The sequence below is a fragment of the Neofelis nebulosa genome, chromosome 15 (genome assembly GCF_028018385.1).
Source record: "Neofelis nebulosa isolate mNeoNeb1 chromosome 15, mNeoNeb1.pri, whole genome shotgun sequence".
NCBI lineage: Eukaryota > Metazoa > Chordata > Mammalia > Carnivora > Felidae > Neofelis > Neofelis nebulosa.
In genome coordinates, this window is record NC_080796.1 from 50,053,126 (window position 1) to 50,080,988 (window position 27,863).

At 52.5% G+C, this 27,863-nt stretch overlaps 1 protein-coding gene across 4 annotated transcripts; it reads right to left on the reverse strand.

The window, feature by feature from the left end:
• KLHDC8A (kelch domain containing 8A) lies at window positions 1-19,250 on the reverse strand. Of its 4 annotated transcripts, XM_058700321.1 has the most exons (7): window positions 18,908-19,250; window positions 6,857-6,944; window positions 5,539-6,132; window positions 2,638-2,802; window positions 2,204-2,419; window positions 1,493-1,594; window positions 1-1,044 (listed from the first exon to the last, which is right to left on the reverse strand). In XM_058700321.1, exons 3-7 carry the CDS (start codon window positions 5,912-5,914, stop codon window positions 851-853), a joined length of 1,053 nt encoding a protein of 350 aa, XP_058556304.1. In that variant the 5' UTR covers window positions 5,915-6,132; window positions 6,857-6,944; window positions 18,908-19,250; the 3' UTR covers window positions 1-850. The 4 variants fall into 4 exon arrangements, with proteins under 4 accessions (XP_058556304.1, XP_058556305.1, XP_058556303.1 ...); XM_058700322.1 differs by lacking the exon at window positions 6,857-6,944; XM_058700320.1 differs by lacking the exon at window positions 18,908-19,250 and having other exon boundaries at window positions 6,857-7,447.
• Between the last annotated feature and the right edge of the window lie 8,613 nt (window positions 19,251-27,863).

The following is a 27,863-nucleotide window of genomic DNA, read 5'->3' on the forward strand; positions in this document are numbered from 1 at the left end:
TAGGAATATAGATTTTAATTGTTGTGCTGCTGCTGTTAACCAGAGTGCAGTTAATCCATCCTTCGTGGATTTGGATGCCACAGTGTACATGAGAAGGTTTTGCCCAGAAATGCGCTGGGGCCGCGGGTGACAAAAGGGCGAGGGGAGGGTGGCGGACGGAGAAAGTGAGCGAGGGGAGGAGTGGGAAGCAGAGCCTGGGCTGGGCGTCTGCTGCTTCCCCGTCGTCACGTTACCCTCGAGGACCTGAGAGGCACGGGTCCTTCCTGGCCGAGGCTACTGACCTGGACCAGTCCCCGTGAACCTGACTCCAAGGCCAATTCTTGCTGAGGGGACGAGGGCTAGGGCAGGCCCACGGCTGACCACCAAATGGGGAAGGGATGTAGACCAAGGGAGAAGCGAGGGGTTTGGGACTCTTTGCGAACCTTCTCCCTTTTCCATCCCGAGAGACCCTCAAACTAGTTCAGAGCTGGGGAGAGGACAGTGATAGCAGCTGTCTTCGGCCCTGCCCACCCCCTACCCTGGACACGGGGGGAGGTGGAACTCACAGGAAGGGGAGATAGCCAGGACTCCTGTGTCTTTCTCTGCCTGAGCAGTAAGGGGGGGGGGACTCTCCTCAGAGTTCAGCTGGCCTCCAGCTGGAGACTGGCTGAGTCCCTGGGACTTCGCATGGTTTCCTGGGATGGGTAGGGTTTGGAGGCGGAGGGAGGTCCCTCAGAACCCCGGGGCCTGACCCCACTAGCTGCTGACAGGAGCTGGCATCCTGGGAAGTCGCCCACACTGCTTTGACGAGACCATTCCTCTTGTGGAGAGTGGGCTGATCCGGTCCGGGGCACAGGCGCTGTGCTGAGAGCTAGGAGTCAGAGACACACAGGGCTTCCACCGCGTCGCTCAGACCCTGGTTGACGCCCCCTACAGCCAGGAGGCAGTTCTTGACGACAATGCTGGAGCAGGCGCAGCGGGGCGTGGGCATGGTGGGGAGGGCCTCCCACTTGTTCCTCCCGGGGTGGAGCGCCTCTGCCGTCTCCAGGACAGTGGGCTGGTTCCCTGAAAGCGCCAAGGGAACCGGACCTCACGAAGAAGTCCAGCCCCCCAGTCCATTCCCCACAGCACCCCCCCCCTCCCCCCCTGGAATCCACAAGCAGAAGCCAAGGGACTTTAGTTCCTGGGCTGCAGAAACGCTCCTTCCCTACCCTGAGCCCTCGCTCTTGTCCGACAGCCACTTTGCCCCTCCTGCCTTCTCTCCGTCCTTCTGTCTCCTCGAGAGGAAGGCTTTCCTTCCCCACCCTCTGCTTTTACCAGAAGTTTCTAGTCACTGCTGCCTCTCTTTTGCCTTTTACTAAAAATCCGCCCCCATGGGTTTGTGAAGCCCAGCTGGGAAGAGGGGTTTTTGAATGATTTGGGAGAACGCGGTAGGCAGGCCGTGCACAAGCAGCCGGTGCCTTCTCCTGCTCGGGCACGGTGTCAGGTAACAGCCTGGAAGCCCCATCCTTACCAAGTCCTCCGGCCACTATGACCCGTCCACTCAGAGCGCCGGCCACAAAGTCTGCCCGCCGCTTCCTGAGGAAGAACGAGCGTTCCATCTTCAGCCATCCCCCTGCGGGCCGTGGATCACGGCAGGATAAATTTAGAGAGAGTAAGACGCTTGGTGGTGACCTCCCCCACCAAGTACACACTGAGTCCCCAGAGCTCACATCCTAGGTGGGCGTCCACCCCATCTACGCTTTGTGCTCAGGGCATAAACTACGCCTCCTGCTGTTTGAAATGATGCACTCCGGGGCCTCTACACCCTCTCCCAGGCTTGCTACAGTCCAAGGAACCATAATCCCCTACAATCAATCACCTTGTTCTAACCTCTGTTCTCAAGGTCTCTGAGCTGGAGAGGAGGTTAACTAGAGGCAGTGAGCGTGGGAGTCGGGATCCTTCTGTGTCTGCATCGGTAAAAAGCCGGAAAAGCCCTCCCTCACCGGGCCCTGCCTGAATGTCGTAAGAAGAGAAAATGGGAAAGGCTTTGATAAAAATAACCAGCTAACCCAGAGGAGCCCTGTCCAGAGGAGAGAATGCGATCCCAAGAGGAGGCCTGAGTGGAGAGGGCTGTTCGGACCCCTGAAAGGCTCACCCCCCTGGATCAGCGGCCTGGGCGGGCGCATGGGATGGGGACTCAGCCAGAGGGGGGTGGGCGGCTAGAGGCTGGTGCCCTGCTCACCTTGTTCCATGTCGAACACGTCCATCGTCCGGAGGAACTTGGGCTGCCGGTAGAGCCGCCCCTGCCTCAGGCCTCCCAGGCTGTACAAGCGGTCATCCAGGGTCACAAAGCTGGAGAAGGCCCGCTTACAGGGAATGTTGGGGAACTTGGTCCAGGAGCGAGTCTCGATGTCAAAAACCTCAAAGGCGTTGACTGCATACTTGGACTGTCGTCCCCCTGGGGAGGGGGGTTGGGCCAGAGTAAATCCCTGAGGGCAGGGGGCTGGGTTTCCCCTTTCCACGTTTACCCAACCACACAGGGAGCTCCCTGCGGGGTAAGGCATCGGTGATTACCCCCAAGGAGATGCTCAGCACACAGACATGGACCGCTTCCTGTGGAAACTGACCCAAGGGAGAGAAGGAGGGATAGATGTGGGACAGATAACCTGTCCTTACCTAGCACATAGATCTTGGAGCCTCGGAGGAAGGAGGTGGCAGCATATCTCGGCGTGGGCATGGGTGCTAGTGACACCCACATGTCCTTGAGCATGTCATAGTGTTGGAGGTGGTTGTGTGGACGGAGGTCCAGGCCCATCCCGCCTGCCGCATACACTCGGTAATCTAAGGAGAAAGGCCACACACAATCCCTGGCTCAGCTCACGCACACTGTGAGACAGGCCCATCAGTAATGACGTACCAGGCCAGGCCCCATCAACCCCTCGCACACCAGCACGGAGGCCAGGCCAGGTTCCCAACCGCTGCTGTGCCGGGGTGAGGTTGACGGAACCATGGAGAGTCCCTGCCATGGTTGAGCCTGAAGCCATGTCAGGCCTGAACGCCTCGATGTCCAGCCCGTGGCGGAGCCTCTCACAGGGTAGACTGCGGTGGAGTCGAGGCCTGGACAACCCTTTGCAGGTTTTGTCCCCTCTACACTCCTCCCTCCTGGGCAGCCAGAGGGGATGCCGAAGAGGAGGGGTAATCCTCTGATGTCCTCCAATAGTGGCCTGTTCCTTAGGCACTCCCTGCTTGGAACTCTCCAGACCCAGCAGGAGCCTGTGGAAATGAGGTCAGCCCTGCTGTCGCTGGCCCTGTGGGACCCTGGACTGCTGCTGATTCTTCCCCATGGGGGAATGCCATCCTCCTTCACACATGAGGAGGCTTGTGGGCTCCAGAAGACATCCTGAGCTAGATGGGATAGGGTTAGGGGTGAATGAGGGTGAGGCTTTGGAGGAGAGAAAAGCGGCCCCTTTAAGGAACCCAGGCAGTAAGCTGGGCACTCTGAGAGGAGAAGTGAGTTCTCTCCCTTTTTCTATTGCTCTTGGTTGCAGGTAGCCTTTCAAGGCACACCCCTGCCACAGGGCATCAGAGAGGATGAGCGAGGCACCCACGTTTCCCTGGGCCTCACCCCAGTGCCTCCTGCAGCCTATCAGAGACACAGCTTCCCCTCCTCCCCCAGCCCACAAGCCACTCTTCTTCCCGGGGACCCACCCCTGCCCGGGATTCTATCTCCCAGTAGCTGGTCCTCACTGCTTCCAGCTCTAGGAGACCTTTATTCTGTAAGGGAATTGCAGGGAGACTACTATTTCCTTCTACTGAGTACTATTTCCAATCTTACTGAACAAGGAAGGAAAAAAAATCCTAACCTTAGCCTGCGGCCAGGAGACTGGCCTGCTAATATTAGAAGGACTTCCCTTACACAAGCTCCGCCTCTCCCACCTGAAACTCACGTCCAGCCGACAGCCCTCACCCCCGCCACACCACTGCTCCTGTGCCAGCTCTTAATCATCCCTTCGGGTTCGCCTGGGTGTCCCTGAACTGCAAAGCGGGGCTGAGAGCACCGGCTCAGTACCGCCCAAGGTAGCTGCTCACCCTGTTCACCATGCGTTATGGAAATAATCCTTGTCGGTTTCTTCCAAATAGAGAATTTGGTCATCTGTGACCCCAGCCTCTGCTTCCGTGTCTGCCACACAGGCATGTGAAAGCTTATTAAACTAACTCCTGAACCCATTCAATGCCACAGTTAAGAGCACAGACTCCATCATTACTCACCAGCTGTGTGACCTTGGGCAAATTATTTAACCTCTTTGGGCCCCACGTTGCTTCTCTTTAAAATGAGGATAATAATAGCACTTATCTCATCAGATAGGTTTTTGAAGATCAAAGGGGCTAAAATATATAAAGCACCCGGGGTAAGGATTCAATAAACGTTAGTTCTGTCTTTCAGCACCATCTACTGAAGCCTGGGAACAAAGGAATACCCTTTCCCTCTTTTTCTCCATGGGCCCTCCGGCTCTTATCCTTACTGATGGCCTGTGGAGGCCTCCCTGGCCACTACCCTGAGGGATTCAGGCTTAGAGTTTCTCACTGGTCACCTTCATTGATCAGACTCCGACTTCTGAAAGTAGGGGCCAGACCTTCTGCCTCTTTCCTTCCTCCCTGGGACCTGGAAATGTGCCAGGGACACAGCAGACCCTCCAGAAATCCTGGCCTGATCTACAGTAGACCCCACAGGCAAATGGGATGGTTTTGCAAGAGAGGGAGGGAAGGTTGCATCCCACCAAGGCTGTCTGTCTGAGCTGCACTTGGGGTCTTCTAATTCCTGTTGGGCCATTTCCCATAAAACCCTGTGTGTTTCAGCCAAAGAACTTTTGAAGCCTGCTCTATGCTCTGGGCTGTACCAGGCCCAAGGAGAAAGAATGAGGGGTTTGAGGAAAGTGAAATGAAGATCCAGTAACCTCGTGGTCCCTGCATACACCCCTTGAGAACTGTGAACTTGGGCGAGGTGCTGTAGGAGCACAACCCTCAGGAACATTCTCGTCTCCATTCACTAGTATCTCTGAGACTCGGAGGCAGAAGGGGAGGTTGAGGGTAGTGGGAAAGGCCCCGCAATCAGGCCTCAAAGCCCCACTAGAGGGGCCTAGTGATGGTACAGGGATGCAGTGAACACCCCCAGGACCCCAAATATGTGTCTGGAGGTGGTGTCCCTCGAAGGCAGATTTCAGGGGATGAGGTGCTATGGGTGGGAGGCTCCTCATTCTGCCGAATGAAGAGGTCTGTGGAGACCCTGCACTAAGTCTCCAGCTCTCCTCTCTGGCCAGGCCTGCCCAGCTTGTTGGCAGGAGGCTGGTGGAGTGGAGTTCTGGCATCACATGAAATTACTAGACACTTCACCTACTGAGTCTGTTTTCCCATCTGTAAAATAAGGCCTGTGGGTGTCTAGTTTCCGTGTCTATTGTAGGGATCAAATGGGATCGGGATTGTGACAGCGGGCCCCCAACTCAGTGTTAGTTCCCATCCCTCTCCCCGTGGTCCCCCACGCCCTTCTCTCTTCCCTCCCTCAGCCCTGGCCCCACTCGCCTTTGGCCGTGACAGAAATGCCCATGGCGGCCTCACGCAGCACGCTCCTCTTCTTCCACTTGCCCTCATCGATGTTGTACATCTCCACGACCTTCAGGGGCAGCTGATTGGTGCCCACACCCCCGATCACCATGATCCGCTTCCCCAGGGCGGTGACGGCCACCCCGGCCCGGGCCGTGGGCAGGGGGGGCAGGGCGGTCCACTGGTCGGCCTCGGGGGAGTAGACCTCAAAGCAGTCCATGGGGATGCCGTTGTCGTCACATCCCCCGATGGCATAGACCTGCCCCCCGGTCTCCAGCAGGGAGCAGTAGACCCGGCGGCTGGGCAGCGGCGCCAGGCGCTTCCACTGGAAGTCCTTGACGTTAGGCACCTCCATGGCAGCCCGGGGGGCCGCGCCCCAGTGCCCGCGGAGCGCCACGGCGCCGCGGGAGGTGCGAGCCCGGGGGGCCGCCCGCTACTCCGCGCCCCCTCTCGCCGCCTCCATCTGGCTCCCGTCCGCCGGCTCCCGCCCGACCCCGGGGCAAGGGCCCCGACGCCGGCCAGCGCTTCACAGTCCCTCCAGACTGCGCGGTCCGGCGGCGTCCGCGCCTGGCCCTGCGGGAGGGATGGGGCGAATCAAGGGCGGTCGGGGCCCCGCGCCCTCGCCTCCTCGCACCGCCGGCGGGGCGGGCTGGCTCCCAGCTGCCAGGTCCTGGCCAACTTCAAAGGGAAGGCGGCCGAGGGCGCCACCCCGCGGCGGCATCGCGCCCCGCAGCGCGGTGTCCCCCGCCCCTCCCGGCCGGCGGCTCGGACACCCGCGGGGCGCACGGCGGGCGGGGGCTTTCCGGGGCTCGCGGCGCCCGGCAGCCTCCCGGCGGAACAAGGAGTTAACACCTCCGGGCGCCGCCGCCTCTCTCCCCCCGCCCCTGCTCCCCTGCCCGCGCCCTCCCGCCCACGCCGCCGCGCCACTTACACAGCCAGGCCGGAGGAGCGCGGCGGCGGGGCGCAGACAGCGCATCACCCGGGAGCGGGGAGCCCCCCCAGGGCTGCGGGGAGCTGGGGACAGGGCGCGCTGTCCTTCCCCAGCCCGCATACCGCTGTCACACACGCAGACGAGGAGAAGGAACGAGCAGCGCGAAGGAGAAGCGGAGCCGCCCGGGAGAAGGAAGCCCGCCAGGCTGCTCCACGCACATCCCCGCCCGCAGCCGCCACACCTGTGCAGGAAGCCGCGTGCGCCCGGCGGCGGCGGCGGCGGCGGAGCAGGCCGTGACCTCTTTACATAAGCGCTGGCAGCGTCCGCCCGCGGGGGAGGGGAAGGGCCCCTCGGGGAGACGCTCACCTTGTCTACAGGGTCAGAGAGGCGGGGCACTGGAGCCAAGTACCCAGATGACAGGAACCAGACTCCTTCCAGCGTGGGGGTGGGCGGTCTGTGAGTGTTTGTTTTGGATGAAGAGGCGGAGAGTCCAATTACCCAGTTTATCTACAGTACACAGACCCAGTTCGTGACAGGCTGGCTCAACAGTCAGCTTTGCTTTGGGGGAGGTATTATCAAATGGTTTAACCTCATAGAAACAAGTCATGTGGGTGTGACCCGGGGAGACCTGCCCCGGGTGCACCCAAACATAACGTATACACCGACCTGCACACACGTAGGCAGAACTTGCACATCACCCTACCCTCTCTCACCCGGAAACTGACATATTCACGGAGTAACTGACAAAGGTACAGACATGTGGATACCTAACTGGAGACACCCACATAGACAAACACATAGGGGGACCCCCCCACACACACATACTCTCATCCCTTTTTCACACACCTTGGGAAGGGGAAACCCGGTTGTTCAATGTTGGCACTCAGCACCAACCCACAGGGCTTACCAAATAGTTTCTCCAAGCCACATTCTCAGCCTTTTCAGGACAGTAGACCCCCGGTAACACAGACCCCCGGTAACACATCAGCCCATGACACCCGTGGGTCCCCTGGTCTAATGGACTTCCAGGCCGATGGGGTCCTCCTTCTTCTTGGTTCCCTTGAATAGAGTCAAGTCTCCAAACGCTCAGGTTTGGCAGTCTGACACCTGAGTTTGAATTCTGGCTCTGAAATTGTTTTACCACCCTGAGCCCCAATTTCCTTATATTATTTGAATTTATCTCTTTTTATTTGGAGATAAATTGTAGATTTACATGCAGGGGGAAGAAATAGCACCATTTACCCAGTTTCCCTCGAAGGTAACATTTTGCAAAACTTATAGTACAGTAATATCACAACCAGGATATGGAAATTGATCAATGAAGGTACAGAACATTTTCACCACAAGACAAGGATTCTTTGTGTTGCCTTTTTACACCTACACCTGCTTCCCTCCCACCTTTTGTTCTCCAACCCCTGGCAACTACTACTCTGTTCTCCATTTCCCTCATTTTGTCTTTTCAAGAATGGATTAGTTAGATAAATAGAATCATAAAGTATGTAACCTTTTGGGATTGACTAGGAACCCCACCTCCGCCCCCAACATAATTCTGTGGAGCTTCATCCAGGTTGTTGCATGCGTCAGTAGGTCATTCCTTTTAATTTCTGAGTAGTGTCTCATGCTATGGATGGCTCCTGGTAGATTTTTGTGAGGATTAAATGAGATACTGTTTGTGAAACAGTTCAGTTTCTGACACATTAGCAAGGGCTTGGTAAATCGCTATTAACACCATGGCCAGCAACTATTATCAACAAAATGCAGAAAAAGGGAAACGGAACAAATACAAACTTTTGCCCCTTGTTTAGAAATGACTTCCTGTGAGAAACAGAAGCCACAACTCATCTTAATATCTTGTGTTCTTGGCTTAGAAATTGAACTGCTTTTTTTTTTGTTTGAATTCTCTGTGCTTACAAAGTAAGCACCTCTAGAACCTTCAGAGGAAGGTTGTGTTCTGTTTTCTCTATTCAGTAAGAACTCATAAATTCCAAAAGAATGTGGTCTGAATTAATGAAGTTTTACAGGAAACGCCAACCGTTTCTCTTTCTTCCCAAGGATCCCAATCTGCCCAGAGGAATAGGGAACAGATCCTCGATCCCCAACTTGAACTGTGTTCAGAAGACCAGCACAGGGTGAGTAGGAAGACTGAAAGCCATAGGTCTTCCTCAAAGGGTCTCGTGGGGGACCCGTCTTCAGCTTCTTTTGTCTACTGAGCCTTTTACCAAAGCAATGGGGCAAGGCTCCTGGAGTCCCCACCCACCCCAGCTGGGGCAGCTTACTAAGCAGTTATACACAGTTCCATAAGATGTTGTGTTTGCAGAACTCCTCGAACTAACCTAAGTCCTCACACATCCATTTTCTCGTAATCTTAAAACAACCCTGGGAAAGATGACGGGGGCAGGTATCGGTTTCCACTTTTTACAGGTGAGGCAGCTGAGACTTAGTGAGGTGAAGTAACGGACTTAACGACCGTCCGAGGGCCGACACCAGGGTCTAGCTTGTGAATTCCGAATCTAACCCTCTTCCACTTTAACACCGTTAAATCACAAATGAAAGAATTGTGTATTCCTAAGGACACCAAGCTTTTCAACTGTCACCTGGCTTCCGGCTTCTTGTCCAATTACACTGAAGGAAGGAGCCCAGGCCCCCAAAGGTTTCCGGCAACAGCTCTGCCCATTGCCATATTGTGTGCTGGGCAGCATAACTGGGGAAGGACTGGAACCCAATCCCAGAATAGGCCCCCTTCCAGCCTAACGCTCATGTTCTGCAAGCACCGCCCTCCATGAGGACCGCGGGATCTAGGGACTCAGACCCTTGGAAAAGTACTGAGAATAGGATGCCTTTCAGGTCGTGGCCTGAATGCTTGCTCTGGAAGTCCTGGCTTCTCTCCATCTCCCCAACTCCTTCCCCCATGGCTCTTCCTCTCAGCCAGGTGACATCCTTTAATCCTTACATTGAGTGCACATTGAGGAAACTTGTAACCTAGCAACCGCCACTTAAGATTCCCTGAGTCACGGGCGGTTTCCATGCCTGGGCAGAGTGCACCCAGCTGGGGCCTGAAGGGGCACCGAGCAGAGGCGGGGAGTCCAGTGACCCCTTTGATTCCTCACCACCCTGTTCCACCGGGTGGCCATTTCCCTGTCGGGGAGTTCTTCCTCACGTCAAACCCAAATCCCTCTTGCTCTGAGACCTTGCAATCGCATCAGGCCTGGGTTTCTCTTCTCTCTTAAAAAGGCTTTGAAAACGTTGAAAAAAAAAAATTAAAAAAAAAAAAAAAAGGGGGCGCCTGGGTGGCGCAGTCGGTTAAGCGTCCGACTTCAGCCAGGTCACGATCTCGCGGTCCGTGAGTTCGAGCCCCGCGTCAGGCTCTGGGCTGATAGCTCGGAGCCTGGAGCCTGTTTCCGATTCTGTGTCTCCCTCTCTCTCTGCCCCTCCCCCATTCATGCTCTGTCTCTCTCTGTCCCAAAAATAAATAAAAAAAAAAAACGTTGAAAAAAAAAATTAAAAAAAAAAAGGCTTTGACTCTTTGCCTTGGTCACAAGGTGGCACGGGGAGGGGAGAGAAGCGGGGGAAGGAAAGTTGATGAAAGCCTCCAATGATAAAGCCTTTGGTACTGTGGAGTCTTTCTTTCTTATGTGATATTGCTGCATCAGACTTGTTGAAGGGGTGCTCAGCTCCAGAAAGAGTCACTCGGTATTTTTTTTTTTCTAAAGTTGCACCTAGGATCTAGTACAGTCTCTTTTATACAGAATACAATGCACAGTTTGACTCGGTAGCGACTGGGTTTATTAGGTATTCAGCAGGGGCCCGCCGTCACCACCTTGGGGTAGCTCGTGGGGAAGCTGAGGGTGGGTAGGGACAATTTCGTCCCCGTTAACTAGCAGAGTCCCGGCGTGGCAGACCGTGGATGGAGGAGGTAGGTAGGGCCACAAGGGACTGGGGGAATCCCAGGTGCAGGGTACATTTTGGGGAGACAGGAGAGGGGAGCTGTTTAGTTATTAGAAGCTAGAACAGCTCCTTCTCCCTCCTCGGAAATACAGTTTACCTTCCTGTCGGGGGGGGGGGGGGGGGGGGCACCTGGACGCCCTCTGCAGGGTACCGTGAGGGCTGGAAAGATGCATCTTGAGCTCCTGGAGGCCGGGATCACCTTCTCTCCTTAGTTCTTTGTCTGCAGTGCCTCACAGGGCATGGGGTAGGGGAAAGTGTGTGGACTCTGGCATCAGGCAGACTGGGTCTGAATCCTGCCTCGGGCCCCTCTAGCTGTGTGACCGTGAAGAAGTCACTTATACCCCTGACTCTCAGTTCCTCATCTGGGAAAAGGGGAATAAGAAAATCTACTTTCTAGAGTTACGGGCAGAAAGAGATGCCTGGTGTAGATGCTGGGCATGTAGGAGGTAGTCTATAACGAGTAGACTTCTTTCCTCCCTGTGTGACAAGTTCCTGCACCCTGACTTTCTGCGTATCCAGACCGGTGAGCCCAGACAGCAGGTGCCCATTTCACACAGCAGGCATCTCACCGGGCCCCACGGTCCTGTGCCCCACTGTGTCGGGGCCTACGTCTGGGATAGGATTTCTACCCTCTGAGCGCACGGAAATCTCTCCCACTAACTAAATTGCATTCTGATCTGGAGAACAGCTGTCGCCCTTCCTGCAGAGAATCACCTTCTCATCCATCCCTCACCAGAAGCCTGGCTGTGTTTAGGGGGTGGAAGTGACGATGGCTCATCCAATCAGAACTGAGGCCGCCTGTAGACCGAGGGAGGGGTAAATTCCTCCCCTACACTGAAAAGCCTCCCTGGGGCATCCTCCTGCCCATCCCAACAGCAGCCCAGAAGAAGGATTTAGGGCTCCAGAGGACTCGGCTGGAGATGATGTGACACAGGTGCCGGCAGTCAGAACCATAATCGGCATCTGTTCAGGTGGCATTGCCACCCGTGGGGTTGGCCGTCTGGGGTCTCGAGGAATGGCCACCTCCTGACCCTGCAGCCTTGACTAGATGGGCGGCAGAATCAGCCACCTTCCTTCAGCCACCAGCCCTGCTCCCTCCTCCCCCAGGGCAGAGTGGGGGGTGGGGCGTGGGGCCCAGAGGGACTCAGTGGGTATCAGTTAAGGGGTGCATCTGATGGAAAGTGCGGCTCAGGTATGTGATGGTGGGATGGGGGGAAGGGATCATCTTGGTTTTCAGACTCAGGAGCTGCATGATTTAGAAGAGTCAGGAAGCTGCCCCCTCCTCTGCTGTTTCATGCATAGAGATGAGAAGGACAGGAGCAAGTGAGACCTTCTCTGAAAGACCTCGGCCCCTGCCCTGTGCTGACTGAGGAGGTCGTAAGAGGAAATGGGACTTGGAATAAAGCCTGAGGATCTGGGTTATAAAGAGGGAAGAACTTCAGAGGCCCAAGAGCCTCAGAAAATGAAAAGAGCAGCATGAGGTGGGAGGAGAGGCTGTGGCATCACCTGCCCTGGGAGATACTGGAAATAGGTAAGACACGGGACCAAGAGCCAGGAGACTTCTGTTCCAGCCACATTTTGCCCCAACTGGGCCGTGCACCTCCGGACCAGTCTATAAAATTAGAAGGGAGAGAGAGGAAGAGCACAGCCGGCTTGAGGTGTCTCCCAGCTGGGTGTTCTTTACTCCGAGGGGTTTCCGGGGTGTGAAGTCCTACAGGAAGAGTCACTTAGCCATGGTGACAAAGCAGCAGGCCCCAGAATGGACATCCTCACATTCTTCTGAGTGGCACACATGCAGGGGTCTGGCTCCAACGGTGCTCACGGGCACCGCCAGCCATCCCAGGTTCAGTCATCGGATGGGACTTGGTAAGGACCCTTGCTTGGCTCGGCTTCTCATTTGCAACAGCTGCAGCTTTTGCTGATGGGCTGGCTCCTTGTGGGCACTGGGCACCCACTGGAGGCCTACCCATGTTTCCTGCTGGGTCCTGACAGTTCTGGGGAGCCTGTGGCCTTCCCACAGGCTGCCAGGACAAGAGGCAGAGGACTCAAGGGTTCAAGTCGTCCTGCTTCTGGCCTTTCCTCTAAATACAAAAATGAGGGGTGCCTGGGTGGCTCAGTCGGTTAAGCCTTCTGCTCCTGCTTTTGGCTCAGGTCGTGATCTCATGGCTCATGAGTTCAAGCCCCACGTTGGGGCTGGTAGTACGGGGCCTGCTTGGGATTCTCTCTGTCCCTCGCTCTCTGCCCCTCCCCCACTCATGCGCACTCACACACTCTCTCTCTTTCTCTCTCTCAAAATAAATGAACTTTAAAAATAGATAGATAGATGGGGTGCCTGGGTGGCTCAGTCGGTTAAGCGGCCGACTTCGACTCAGGTCATGATCTCGCGGTCCGTGAGTTCGAGCCCCGCATCGGGCTCTGTGCTGGCAGCTCAGAGCCTGGAGCCTGTTCAGATTCTGTGTCTCCCTCTCTCTGACCCTCCCCCGTTCATGCTCTGTCTCTCTCTGTCTCAAAAATAAATAAACGTTAAAAAAAAATTTAAAAAAAAGATATCTTAAAAATAGATAGGTAGATAGATAGATGGGGGCACCTGGGTGGCTCAGTCGGTTAAACGTCTGACTTCGGCTCAGGTCATGATCTCCTGGTTCATGGGCTGGAGCCCCGCGTCGGGCTCTGAATCAGAGCCCGGAGCTTGCTTCAGATTCCGTGTCTCCCTCTCTCTGTCCCTCCCCTGCTCATGCTGTCTCTCTCTCAAAAATAAATAAATACACACAAAAAAATGTTTTTTAAATAAATGCAAAAATGTGCCCTTTTGTCCCAGGTCACCAGGCAGGAGCCTGGCTGATCCCTGGGGCCAAGGTAGGTGGCAGGAGGGCGAGGGCGGTGCTTATACCCTGACCCTTCTAATGCAGAGGACAGCACAGCCTTTGTGGGGGCCTGGGCGACTCTGCAGAGGGGCGGAGGGTGCAGGCTGGGAAGGCAGCAGCCACTCAAACACGGCTCCTTAAATGCCCATTAGTAAGTTAATATCGCCATTTCCAGAGCCAGCAACATCCTCCATTCTTCTTAATTAAAAAGAGCTCCATGTCCTGGCAGAGCTGAGAGAGGGCTCTGAATGATTTACACACCAGCCCCGCTGCTTCGGCTAGGAAATCAGCAAGGAAAATTGATTGGCAGATGGGCCAGCCTGCCTGTCATGAAGGGCGCGCGTGTGTGCGCAGGAGGGGCGTGGTAAGGGGGGCTGGCTGTCCTGCTGACAGGCTCTGAGTGAGCAAGGCCAGCCACTCCCCCCAGTCCCATAGATCGCAGCCTTCTGACAACAGAGGGGCAGAAGTAACCAGAAGTAAGCTCTCCTGCTTACTTCCTGCTGGGGTCCCTCATCCTGGGAAAACTATCTTTTTTTTTAAAAAAACCTTCATTTATTTATTTTGAGAGCGAGGAGGGGAGAGGGCAGGGGAGGAGCAGAGAGAGAGAGAGAGAGAGGGAGACAGAGAATCCCAAGCAGGCTCCAAACTATCAGCACAGAGCCTGAGGGGGGGCTCGGTCTCTCTCGAAGCATGCTGGGGATCATGACCAGAGCCTAAATCAAGAGTCAGAAGCTTAACCGACTGAGTCCCCCCAGGCCTCCCAGGGGCAAAACTATCTTATCTGGAGGACAAAAGCTTGGGCTATGAGGTGGTTGTCCCATTTCCACCCAGGAGAGAAAAGGGCCACTCCTTAGAGGCTCCCCTTATTTCCAGATGGAGGCTGCTCACCTGCTAAGGAACATTACTGGCTTCTATTTGGTTATTACCACTTACTTTGGGAGGAGGGTTTCTCAGGGCCCACCTCTCCTTCTTTCTCTGCCTGTTAGCACCATTTTGTCTGAGCCTGATGGGATCCAAGGCTCTGGCCCCTTCATGGGGCTGGGAAGGGGCGGTGGGGGCCCCACAGGCTGGATTGCTGTCAGATGACACTAGAGAGCCAGGAGGTGAGAACAGTCACCCTCAGAGGCCCTGCCCCTCTTCGGCCTCTCCCTTCTGGCCAGGCCCAGGGACAGCTTCTAAAACAGAGCGGGGATGCCTGGGTGGCTCAGTCGGTCATGAACTCGCGGTTTGTGGGTTCGAGGCCCTCATCAGGCTCTGTGCTGACAGCTCAGAGCCGGGAGCCTGCTTTGGATTCTGTGTCTCCCTCTCTCTCAGCCCCTCCGCCGCTCATGCTCTGTCTCTCAAAAATAAATAAATGTTAAAAAAAATTTTTTTTTAATAAAAATATATAAATAAAACAGAGAGACCTCATTCTCCACACCATGCTTCTGCTCACCTCCAAGAGCCCCTTGATGGGTGCCAGAGAGGCAGGGTCCAGTTCACCCTCCAGCTGGGAAGAGGGGCCCGTCCACCGTGGCTGGGGCCTCTACGGAGGTACAGAGTGGCTTTCACTCTGGCACGGTCTCTCCTCACCCCTTCCCCTTCTTCCCTGTTGCTTCACATCACAAACACACGCGCGTGCACACACGTACATGCATGGGCACAAGCACGTGCACGCACACAGGCCCTCCTCCCCAGAGGTTCTGGAGAAGGGGCCGGGCGGAGGCATGTTAAAGAAGAGGGGTGGGGACTGTGAAGCAGACAGCCTCCAGTGCTCTGCTTTAACCCCCACCTCTCCCGGGAGCCCGGCAATCTGCCACAACAGTGAGGTTGCCATCTGGTGTGGTGACCTGTGTTCTCTGTGCTAAAGACAGAGAGGAGGTGGGGAGGCATGGCGGACTAGTTGCAAGAGCGCTCTGCGAGTGTCTCTAAGGACAGATGTCAGAGAGCCCAGGAAAGGGGGGAGACAGGCCAAGTCTCGGGTGAATCAGAGGGCCTGCCCGTCCTTACCAGCAGGCACTCCTGGGGTGGGCTGAGATGCCCGGGGAACCCTCACTGCTCTCCTGGTTGGGGAGAGAGCAGCAGGGTCTGAGCCCTTGAACCCCCTTCTAGAACCCTGGTCTCAGGCTCCCAGGCTGGATCTCTTTCAGGTGTCACATTCCCCCTCCTCCCAGGGCTGGGCTCGGGCCTGTCACCAGGAGAATGTGTCAGCCGGCTCGGTGCCCAAGGAGCTACTGGTTCCTTCCTGGACATCACTGGGAAAAAGTAGAATGACACCTGTACTCGTGCCCTGACCTAATGGCTGGCACCCCAACAGAGACCAGCACCAGGGACCCTATGTGTCCTTTTGTCCTTGGTGGTCCTGGCCCAGAAAGGGCTCGTTGCTTCCTTGGATGCCGTCCCTCTCCATTAGTCCCAGCCTTAGGAGTTATGTTCTGAGAGGTCCCCTGGTGCAGACTCCACCCAAATCACAGGTGAAGGTCTCTTGTCAAACCTTCGGGGAGCGATTACTTACAGACCAAACCCAGCCCACCGCCTGTCTTCGTACAGCTAGTGATCTAATAATGGTTTTTACATTTTTAGATGTTTGGGGGGGACAAAAATCCAAAGACAAATATTTTGCGATGCATGAAAGTTGTATGAAATTCACATTTCAGTGTCTATAAATAAAGTTATATTGGAACACAGCCACACTCATTCACTTGTGTGGTGTCTGTGGCTGCTTTCCCGCTACAACGGTGCAGTGGAGTGGCTGCAACAGAGAGCATATGGCCCGCCAAGCATGAAATATTTACTATCTGGCCCTTTACAGAAAGTGTTGGTGTTCCCCGACCCCTCGCCTAGGTTATTTGAAGGGAAATCGTGGATGCCACCTTTTTCTTGAGAACCTGTTTCTCACCTTGACCGGTTAAATTGGTCCAGCAAGATCTCGAGACAAGGGTAGGGAACTAACATTTGTTAGGCACCTACTGTATACCAGGCACGTTTTTCTGTTTATCGCATAATCTTTACGCAATCTTGAGAGGAACGAGCACTAACAGCTGCTTATATTGTGAAGGCGCGGAGGCTCCGAGGGATTAGGAAATTGGCCAAGATCTTATAGCTACTCAGAAGAAGATCCTGGATTCAAACCCCAGTCTGGCTGTAGCCGAAGCCTGTATCCTCTCCAGGCCACCATGACTCTGAGATGACCTCCAGCAGCCCCGGAAGGGCCCACCCAAGTGGCTGCTGGTTTGGAGATCCGCCCCCTGAACAAAGAGGGGAATTGAGACTCAGGCTTTAGGTGCCCGGACTTCTCCTCAGGTGCCCCGTGCCTGGTGTCTGGGTGAGGGGAGTGTGGTCCACAGGCAGCAACAAACTGGCCCCAGTGGCGACTCCACATCGGCCCCTCCTCCCTCCTCCTGCCTGCTTCCTCCTCTCTTGCTATCTATTTTCATCACTTATTAGCTTTTCTTCAGGAAGGTTCAATTTGCATTTAAATAGAAAGCCTCTGGAATGGCCCTGATATAATGTTAAGGTGCTAATTACAGATTCATTCCTTTTTAAATATTAAGGCACTTCAGTTCATCTCAGGGATGATGGAAGGCAGACAGAACGCTTGGTGTGGAGGGGTAATGGACGTTGAGCTGTTTACTGCGAAGCACTTACAACTCCCCGCCAGCAGAGGGCAGAGAGGAGGTGTTCTGCAGACCCATGGGGATAGTGTCTTGGGAGCCTAAAATCAACCTAAAAAAAACCCAGCAATAATCCACAGCAATTGTCTCACAGCAATAATCCTTGAAAGAAGCCAGAAGATGGCCAGCGGGATGGAAGCTGCTAGTGTGGGGCACAGGGACACCCTCAGGTTGCCAGTTTCGTGAATTGCTTGTAAGCATTTCAGGGCAGGACCCATGCCTGTCTTGGGCACTCCTCTTTCCCATCACCGAGCCTGCGGTGGCTACTCCAAGAACCCTGAATGAATGACTGAATGAGTGAGTCCACCAACCAATCAATTATGAAAGAGATCATTCAACTACTATTATGAGTCAGGCATTGTACTAGATGATTTTCACAAGCCTCCTGGTTAAATGATTTAGTCCTTTGCATTTCCCCCAGAGCCGTGTAGAGGGTCCACGAATTCTCTTTCATCTTGAAGAACAGGACTTTGCATTTTACCTACTGATTTAAAATGTCATATTCCCATGCGATGGTCAGTCACGATAGTAAGATCGGGAGGGAAGTCAAGTTTCAATATTCCCCTTTCATAGGTGAGGAAACAAACCTGAAGCAGGTGAAGAGGTTGGCCTCAGAGCACCCAGGTGGGAGCTCAGCCAGGACCCGAACCCTGGTCTCAGGCTCCCAGCCTGGGTCTCTAACTTGCCCTTGGCCCCAAGTTGCTGGGGAGTCCAAAGTGCCGCCCAGCTTCTGACCAGGCTCCGTGCTTGGGCCCCAGGCAAGGTGCTCGCTGAGCTGGTGGCCAGGAGGCCTCTCTTTTCCTGCCTCGGCACCTTGGCTTAGTGCTTCTCTGCTGCATACCTTCCTTCCTGCGTGTCGAAATCCTACTCATTCTTCAGGGCTCGGCCTCAATGCCACCTTCTCCAGGAGCCTCACCCTAACCCTGCAGGTGACAGTAAGCTCTCCCGTGTTCCCACAGAACTTTCTGTAAGCGCCACTGTGTTAGTACTCAATGACTGCCTTGCACGGTAATAACCACCCCCGATATTCTTTACACGTTTTATAGGATTGAAACCATTTTTTTTAAGTTTATTTATTTATTTTGAGAGAGTCAGAGCAAGTGCGATCAAGGGAGGGAGGGGCAGAGAGAGAGAGGGAGAGTCCCAAGCAGGCTCCTTACAGCCAGCGAGGAGCCTGAGACGGGGCTGGAAACTGTGACGCCCGGAGATCGTGACCTGAGCTGAAACCAAGAGTCGGACGCTCAACCGGCTGAGCCACCCAGGCGCCCCTATAGTTTCTATAACAGTAATAATAGTTAACAAGCGTATGGCGGTTGCTACTGTCATGAACTGACCTAAATTTTGAGTGTGTGCAAGTGGAATTTAGCCTGGAAGGCAGGCACTATTGTCATCCCCATTTTACAGGTGAGGAAACGGAGACTGGAGGGGCTAAGTGACCTGGCCAAGGTCATGCATCCAGAGCAGAGTACCGAACCCAGCGTGCCTGACCCGGGAGTCTTCATACCCATCTGTGTAGACGTCCTATCATTCCCACCAGATGGAAAGCATTTAAAAGCAGAAACCGTGTCGCGGGTCATTCGTGTTGCTCTTCCAGAGCCAAGCACGACGACTTGTATGTAGTCAATATTGAATACGCGGAACTGCATTCAGACCAGAAGCCAGAAGTCCTGGATATTGGCTGTATGTCAGTCATTCTGTGCCCTAGACACTGATCTTTGCATTTTACTATCTGGGTTAAAACCGACTGGGAAGGAGCCCTGAACTTCAAAGCCGGAGAGGCACCGCTGAGGAAGAAAGGCGCTTTGAGACCCTCTCCTCTCCCCACTCTCCCCATCTCCTGCCAGCCTGTCTGGGCCGAGCTGTCCCCCCCACCCCCCTCCCCACCCCGTTAGCCCACTGCCTGTCTCCCCAGCGGCAGGCACCACTCGGCACAGACAGATAGAAATGAAACTTACCTGACCCGGGGGGAAAAAGGATATCAGGTGATCATCTGCCAAAGACAAAGGAGGGGAAGGGGCTGCAGAGGGTCCCTCAGGGGTTGGCTCCGAGGCTCCTCCTAGGATCCCCAGGGTCCTGAGGGCTTCTTCCACAATTCACAAGTCCACGGCTGCTGCCTCTGGCCAAGGAGCTGGGATACAGCCGGCCCGGTGCAGAGGGCCCCACCCCAAACGCACGGAGGGAGGCTCGGGGACCCCTGAGCTCCAGGAGGCCTGACCCCCGACCGAGAGGACCCCAGCACACTGGCCAGAGCCCTGGTGTCTTTGCCTGCCTCCCCGGCGGCCGCGCCTGAGCCGCCAGGGCCCGCTCTGGAAGGGGAGAGGGTGAGGGGGCGGACACGCTCTCACACACAGACAATAACTGCCATGGAAACTAACCAACAAAAAGAAGATTTAGGGAGCCGGACTCCTCTGCCAGATGGGAGAGAATGGAAGCAAGAGAGAGTGGGGAGGGCGTTTCTGCACCGGGCAAACGCCCACCTTGGCCCTAATCCATTGATGGCAGGTTTCCTCCCTCTGGGGTGGGAGTGGGGGGCTGTGGGCAAAAGGCTCCGGTGGTGGGGTGACCTTTTTGTGCCCCAAATAGCCACCCATACATACCTTTGCCTTTCCATGCTTGGATGGGGCATCAGCGTTCAGAGAGGGTAAGCACCTCCCTCAGAAACACTCAGCATCGTTGGCAAGGCCAGAGGCGTTCTACCAGGTCAGGCTGAACCCTTCAGGGCAGTTTGGATCACTTTGCTTGGAGGGATGGCTCGAAGAAGTTTCTTAGATGAAAAGTCCAGTATTTCAAGGGATTAAAAAAAACAAGGCTGCCTTTTAAGCCTGGCTTCCCCTGTCCATGAAGTTAAGCAGAGCGTCTAGGCTAGAGAGAAAGCAGGCGAGCAGTGCTGACACAGACGTGGTACATGTGCTTCTCCTTTCTAGGACTTTGAGTCGGGGTGGGGGGGGCGTTGGGGGGATGGGGGGCTGGGGGGGATGGGAGGGCGATCGTCTCTCTGGAGGAAAAGAGGATCTAACGAGGGGAACATTTTTGTATTCTCTGAGCAGGTACTGTTGGGGTAAGAATGTAAACCGAACACCAGATATCTACTCCCCCAACTCTTTTTTTTTTTTTTTTAATTTTTTTTTATTTAAAAAAAATTTTTTTTTCAACGTTTTTTATTTATTTTTGGACAGAGAGAGACAGAGCATGAACGGGGGAGGGGCAGAGAGAGAGGGAGACACAGAATCGGAAGCAGGCTCCAGGCTCTGAGCCATCAGCCCAGAGCCTGACGCGGGACTCGAACTCACGGACCGCGAGATCGTGACCTGGCTGAAGTCGGACGCTTAACCGACTGCGTCACCCAGGCGCCCCAACTACTCCCCCAACTCTTTAGCTGTGAAACCAGGGGCAAGTTTCTTTGTCTGTAACATGGGACCAGTGAGGTTTCGGAGAGGGTTAAAGGGGGGAATGTGTCTGATGCCCTTAGAAACAGCGCCCGGCATATAGTGACGGCCATTGTTATTGCTGTTTTCAGTCTTCCTGGTCCTCTGTTTCCTCAGCGATAACACTGAGATAGTAACACCAGTCTGTCTCATGGGAGTTAAATGTGAGGATTAATTATGAGATCATACTTGATGGGGTGGCTTTAAGGGTATAAACGTTTGTCAAAAACCATCCAACTGTGGATTTGACTGTATATAAATGACACCCGGATTTTTACGTGAGTTTAGGTAACTAGGTTTGTCAGTCATGAACATTTCAATGCTCACTCCCTTATTTTATTTTTATTTTTAAGTTTATGTATGTATTTTGAGAGAGAGAGAGAGCAGGGGAGGGGCAAAGAGAGAGGGAGAGAGAGGATCCCAAGCAGACACTGCTCAGTCAGTGCAGAGCCAGGCACGGGGCTGGAACTCACGAGCTGTAAGAGCAGGACCTGAGCTGAGATCAAGACGCAGACGCTTGACCGACTGAGCTGCCCAGGCACCCCCATACTCACTCCCTTCTTAGGCACTGGCCCTCTCCCCATAAAGAGAGGAAGGAGAGTGAGTGATAGAAGTTGAAGAGAAGGGTTGCCTAGGGAGGGGGTGCTTATGCACAGGCCATATTGATGATGTAGGTGACGGGCCGCCTGTGGAGACTCAAAATATTCTGGATGTTTCCTGTGGCTTGAACATCAATTTCTCAGCTGCCGAGGCAACATCTGGGTAGCTGAGTTGCCGTTAGTGACGCGGTTCCTCATTTCATAACCTCGTATGAGAGAGCGAATGGCACTCTGGTTTGCTTTAAACATCTGTCCCAGGAGCCACGTCATCACCACGGCCCCTCTGCAATAACTACCCCTTTGTCTCCCAGACTCCCCTCTGAGCTGCTCTTTGGCCCCTGAACAAAGTGGCATGGTGACCATTGGCTGCAGGGGCTGTCACACCTAATGAAGCGTTGGCCCGGGGTGACAGCTGTCCATCAGAACTGTGTGCCACATTAGAAACGCCTGAGAGATCGCTACGGCCCAATTAAAGAGAAGGGGTGTGCATGTGCGTGCGTGTGTGTGTGTGTGTGTGTGTGTGTGTGTAAGGTGACTGAAGGGGGAGGAAAGTAGAATGTAATTAAGAATCAAGTGAAACTGATCCCTGGAGACAGATTACAGACCACAGGCAAACCGCTTGCCTAAAGGAGAGCTGCTTGGGTGAGGCTGGAGATTGGTGCCATGCTGCCGAACGGCCCCAAACCAAAGGGAAGCGTGCCGATCCCTGTGGGGCGATGCCTATCAATAAATGAGTTCCACAATCCATAATCTGAGAATAATGTGAGACTCAATTTGTGCTGATCCGTTCTAAGCAAATATTTGGAGGCTCTGGCATGATGTTCCCCTCCGGGGGCAGGGAAGAGAAGGGGAAGAGGCGGGACCGTGGAGCACAGGTGGCCATTAAGAGGGCGGTAGCCCTAAATGACAGTTCCCCGTGTGAAATCCTGGGGACGAGGAGGCCTGATGCTCAGCCCAGAACCTTTCCGATGATGAAAACGACTCTTTTAGCAGTGGTCTGATATTAGGTGATGAAATTAAGAAAGCGTGTTCCAGTTGAAATTAGCAGGCTGGGGTCCAGGTTAAAAAGCAAACAAAGGAAGGCAGCCCAGAGTCAGCTGGGGTGCTGGGATACAGATAAGTCACAAAGCTGGCTTTATCCGCAGGTGTCAGGATTGATCAGCCCAGGGTCTATTTCCAAGGCTCTTCTCTACTCAGCCACCTCCCCTCCCAAAAGAAAGAGGCCCAAGCTGAAATAAGAAAAAGGTGCGGGATCTGAAATCCTGCCTAATTTAAGCTCTGCTCACAAAGAAGGCCAGAGAGCACAGGGAGGGGTGGAAATCAAGTAAGTAAATGTCAGCCCTGTAGTTGGGTAGAAGCCATTAGCCAGGCAGAGCATCCAATTAGAAGGCATTGAATTAGAGCAGTAAAAGAGGGGGCCTGACATCAGAGGGCACGGCGGGGAGGGCCGGGCGAAGTGGGCAGGAGGGAGCACGAGGCAAGGCAGCAGTCGGTAGAGGATTAGCGTAAGATGTGCAAATGGCGGGAGCAGATGCCTCCCAAACGACAGAGCCCCCATCCAGACACCCTTCATAAGATGCCCACACGATTCCTTTGTCCTCCCCCAAATCCTGTCTCAGGGAGCCCCGCCATCTCACGGCCTCTTTTGGAAAAGATTTCTCCCTTCCGCCTGAGCCCAGAGACAAAATGGGTAGCTTTCAGCCACTCCAGGGTTCGCACAACAGACAAAGGAAGGGAGCAAATCCCTTGGCAAATAGTGCCCGGGAGATTTCATTTTTCCACTTTTCAATCCAAACCTACTCAAAGAGATTCAGAAATACAGCTGTCTGCTGCACACGCGAGAGACGGGAACTTTGTTCGCATGGAGGCGTTTTCGTTTAATGCTGTAATAATTCTTTTCTAACGTGTTTGCCAAAGTTAAGTCTTTTTTTTTTCTTTTGCGTAAGCTCTGTTCCTTTGTCCAGGGGAGGAAAAGATGAACATCTATCTCTCCCTTTTCTCCTAAATTGGAAGATTTCAGATTAAGTCTCTTAAAAGCCACATATGCCCATGTGCCACTGATTTCCAGGATTGAAGTGGGGGGAAACCCACTCTGAAAATGAAAAGAGAAAGTAGCTCTGATTTAGGATAATCGAGTCTCATATTTTTCACTTAACAAGTAGCTAACGTGCACCTCACAAGCACAAAGCAGGAATGGTCTACCAGAGGTCAGGTATGGTCTGTGTGCTTAGGAAGCTTCTAGGCTCCCGAGGGTATAAAACACAGGACTTAGGGGCACCTGGGTGGCTCAGTCAGTCAGGCGTCTGATGTGGACTCAGGTCATGATCTCATGGTTTATGAGTTTGAGCCCCGCGTTGGGCTCCGTGCTGACAGTGCGGAGCCTGCTTCAGATTCTCTGTCTCCCTCTCTCTCTGCCGCTCTCTCTCTCTCAAAAGTAAATAAACAAACATTTTAAAAAAACAACAGACCGGCAAACAACATAGGACATACATCTCCAGAGTGGAAGGAGGCATGTATTAAGTGACACGTGATTGGTCTGCTCTTCGGGAGTGGAACGGAAGAAGAAATCATAGTTATCTGAGAATGCCAGAGAACACCTAGTAAGAGAGGTGGTCTTTGACCCAGGTCCTCAAAGGGGTGTCAGATTTGGGCGAAGAAGAGTGGAGGGCATTCAGGCAGAGACAAAGTAGATCCACGTTTGCAGACTTACCATAGATTTTCAGATGAAATACAGGACACCTGGTTAAATTTGAATATTTACATACGTATACTAAAAATTTATTTGTCATTAATCAGAAATTCTGATTTACCTAAGGGCATCCTGTATTTTTTATTTACTAAATCTGGTAATCCTGTGACAGGAGCAAACGACCACTCTCACACGTCAAGTCCCTGCAATATTCCAGGTGCTTAAATGTGTTATTTGTTACCCACTGCAACTATCTCTATGAAGGCAGCGCCCATTGTACAGGTGGGGAAACGAAGGTTTACAGGGCTTCAGCAACTTGTGACTCTGCTCAAACAGCCAGTGGCAGAGACGATTTCACCCTCAGCTGGGCCAGCTCCCAAGATGCCTTGCCAGTACCGAAAGGCCAGGGGAGGGGAGGGGAGGCGGGGGGAGGCAGAGCTCTCCTCTGAGCAAGGGAGTGAAATGATCAGAGCAGTGTTTGGAATACTGATCTGGCAGCAGACTGCAAAATGGGTTTGGGCCAGGTGGGGGGATGGGAGAGAAGGACGCCATGCAGTTTTCCTTTCTATGGTGCTTTGCGGAGCACCCGCTAGGCACCAAGGGCATGTTGATGAAAAGGAACAGCAAAGTCTTTGCCTTATAGCCTAACAGATTGACAAGCAACTGATTTCGATAAAGAGTGATGGGTTCTTTTTTTTTTTTTTTTAAGTTTATTTATTTTGAGAGCGAGAGAGGACATGGGGTGGGGTGCAGGGAGAGAGGGAGAATCCCAATCAGGCTCTGTACTGTTTGCACAGAGCTTGATGCAGAGCCTGATGTGGGGCTTGAACCCACAAACCTCGAGATCATGACCCGAGCCGAAACCAAGGGTTGGAGGCTTAACCAACTGAGCCACCCAGGCGCCCCAAGGGTGAGGGGTTCTATGAACGAGGAAGTTGGCCTACTTTGAAGATTGTCCAAGTAGCATATTTGAGGGGACAGGAGGGTTGAATTAGAGTCATGGAAACGGGCATGTACGTTGCTTTTGTAAACCAAGATTTTAAAATATATTTAGGACATGACCAAGTGATTTAATTCTTAATTATAAGGATAGTTGGAGGGGAGTGCCTGGCTGGCTCAGTTGGAAGGGTGTGCAACTCTTGATCACAGGGCTGTGAGTTCAAGGCCCACGTTGGGTGTAGAGATAGCTTAAATAAATTTTTTTTTTTTTAAAGGAGAAACAGGGGCGCCTGGGTGGCGCAGCCGGTTAAGCGTCCGACTTCAGCTCAGGTCACGATCTCGCGGTCCGTGAGTTCAAGACCCGCGTCGGGCTCTGGGCTGATGGCTCAAAGCCTGGAGCCTGCTTCCGATTCTGTGTCTCCCTCTCTCTCTGCCCCTCCCCCATTCGTGCTCTGTCTCTCTGTCTCAAAAATAAATAAACGTTAAAAAAAATTTTTTTTTAATAAAAAAAATAAAAGGAGAAACATAGATCATTAAAATCCAGTGATCACTCCAAGTTCTAATTACATGCTCCCCCCTCCTCCATGGGCTGTGGACGTATTTGTGTCTATTCAGACACCAAACAGTAAAGCATAGTGGCTAAGAGTAAAAGCTCCAAAGACTTAAATGTAAGAGCTGCAATTATAAAACTCTTAGATGAAAACAGAGGGATAAATCTTCATGACCTTGGATTAAGCAATTTTTTTCAGATTTATTGAGATACAATTGACATACAACATATGTAAGTGTCACATGTATAAGTGATGATATGTGTATATATATATATATATATATATATATTGCCAACTGATTACCACAGGAAGATTAATTAACACCTCCATCACTTCACATAATTACCATTTGTTTTGGTGGTGATAACATTTAAGACCTATTCCGTTAGCAACGTTTTTTAAAGACTTTATTTACTTAAAAAAATTTTTTTAAATGTTTATTTATTTTTGATTTTTTTTCAACATTTTTTATTTATTTTTGGGACAGAGAGAGACAGAGCATGAACGGGGGAGGGGCAGAGAGAGAGGGAGACACAGAATCGGAAACAGGCTCCAGGCTCCGAGCCATCAGCCCAGAGCCTGACGCGGGGCTCGAACTCACGGACCGCGAGATCGTGACCTGGCTGAAGTCGGACGCTTAACCGACTGCGCCACCCAGGCGCCCCTGTTTATTTATTTTTGAAGGAGAGAGAGAGAGAGCATGAGCAGGGCAGGGGCAGACAGAGAGGGAGACACAGAATCGGAAGCAGGCTCCAGGCTCTGAGCTGTCAGCACAGAGCCCAAAGCGGGGCTCGAACTCACAAACTGTGAGATCATGACCTGAGCTGAAGTCGGATGCCCAACAGACTGAGCCACCCAGGCCCCGCTCCTAAAGATTTTACTTTTTTTTTTTTTAAAGTACTCTCTACACCCAACGTGGGACTTGAACTCACAACCCTGAGACTGAGAGTTGCAGGCTCCACTGACTGAGCCCTCCAGGCGCCTCATGTTAGCAACTTTTAAGTATGTCATGAGGTACCGTTAACTATAGTCATATAGCGGTTTCGTGGCTATGACACCAGAAACAGAAGCAACAAAAGAAAAAAAAAATCATTTGTTCGGTACTTTATTTCTTTTTCCTTTTCTTTTCTTTTTCTTTTTTCTTTCTTTCTTTTTTTGTTTTTTTTTTTTTTTTGCCTTATAATATTCCATTGTATTGGAATAATATTTCATTCCATTGACACATCTTTTTATCTATTCATCGATTGACAGACGGGGTTTCTTCTGGGGGTGATGAGAATGTTCCCACACTGACTGTAGTCAGGAGTGCACAGCTCTGTTTGGTAAAAGCCACTGAATTGTACGCTGTAAATAGTTGAATTGGATGGCATATTAATTGTCTCTCTAAAGTTTTCGTTTTTGTTTTTTATTTTTCTTGTTTTTTAAGAGCAAAGCTGTGGCGCGCCTGGGTGGCTCAGCAGGTTGGGCATCCGACTCTTGATTTCGGCTCAGGTCTCCCGGTCTCACGGTTTGTGGGATCGAGCCCCATATGGGGCTCCGTGCTGACAGCTCTCTCTTTGGAATTCTTTCTTTCCCTCTCTGCCCCTCTCCCGCTCTCTCTAAACAAACAAACCTAAAAAAAAAAAAAAAAAAAAAAAAGCAAAGCCAGTAGCATCATGTAGATATGGGTTTTTGTATCCAAGTTCTTCATTTGATCTTGAGTAAATCAACTTTCTGGGTCTCAATTTTTCTTCATCTGTACACTCAGGATTATTATAGTACCTATTTCACAGGGTTGCTGAGAGAAGTACATGAAATAATGCATGTGAAACACTTAGCACAGTTCTGGGCATACGATAAGCTTTTAATTAGCGCTAACTTAGGCTGCTAAATTTGGGTCAGTACCAACTTGTTGTGTGACCATGGACCACGCTTCATTCTAGCACCTTAACTTGTCCAAAAGTATGCTTCGGAAGCTTCATGGGACTGTGCGTACCTTTAAGGGAGTTAACAGCTGTATCATTCCATACAGCATTTCAAAATCAGGAAGTATATCTCTCAGTTGTCGAAATGCAATCCTCAAAATTAAAAACAAAACCAGAAAACACCCGTGGCTCAACTTTGGTTAAAGGTCTCATGGCAAACTCAGCATGGGGTATTTATATTAACGTCCTACCCTTTGGGTGGAATGCTATGAAGACATCGTTGGTAGGTGTGGGACCGAGGAAAAGAGGGTATAAAGGGGTAACCGGGACCAGAACGGCAAGAAAAATTTCTTTAGCTTCCACATAGGGGTTTTTTTTTCCATCGTTTAAATGCGAAACCCTGAACATGAAGCGCTTGTATTTTTACACGTGCAAGTGATGCTGTGAGAACACAATTGCTTATGCACATATGAGAGGATTGGAAAATACTGTAAAAAAAAAAAGCATAGAGCAAAAAAGAAATCATTCAGAGTAGCAACTTTAACAGTGGAAATTTCTTCTCATCCTCTTGTCTGACTTAAATGGAGAAAGGCTTACCGGTGCCGAGAAGACAACCAACTAAAGGGCTCACAATTTGGGCAAAAGAAACACTACCTGCGTTAATAAGACACACTACTTTTTGAATACGTGCCATGTACAAAGTATTTCTCATATATTATCTACCGCACAGAGCCCACGCAGGGGAGGGGGACTTATTTGAACTCCCATTTTAAAGGTGAGAAAATGGTGGGGGGGGGGGGCACC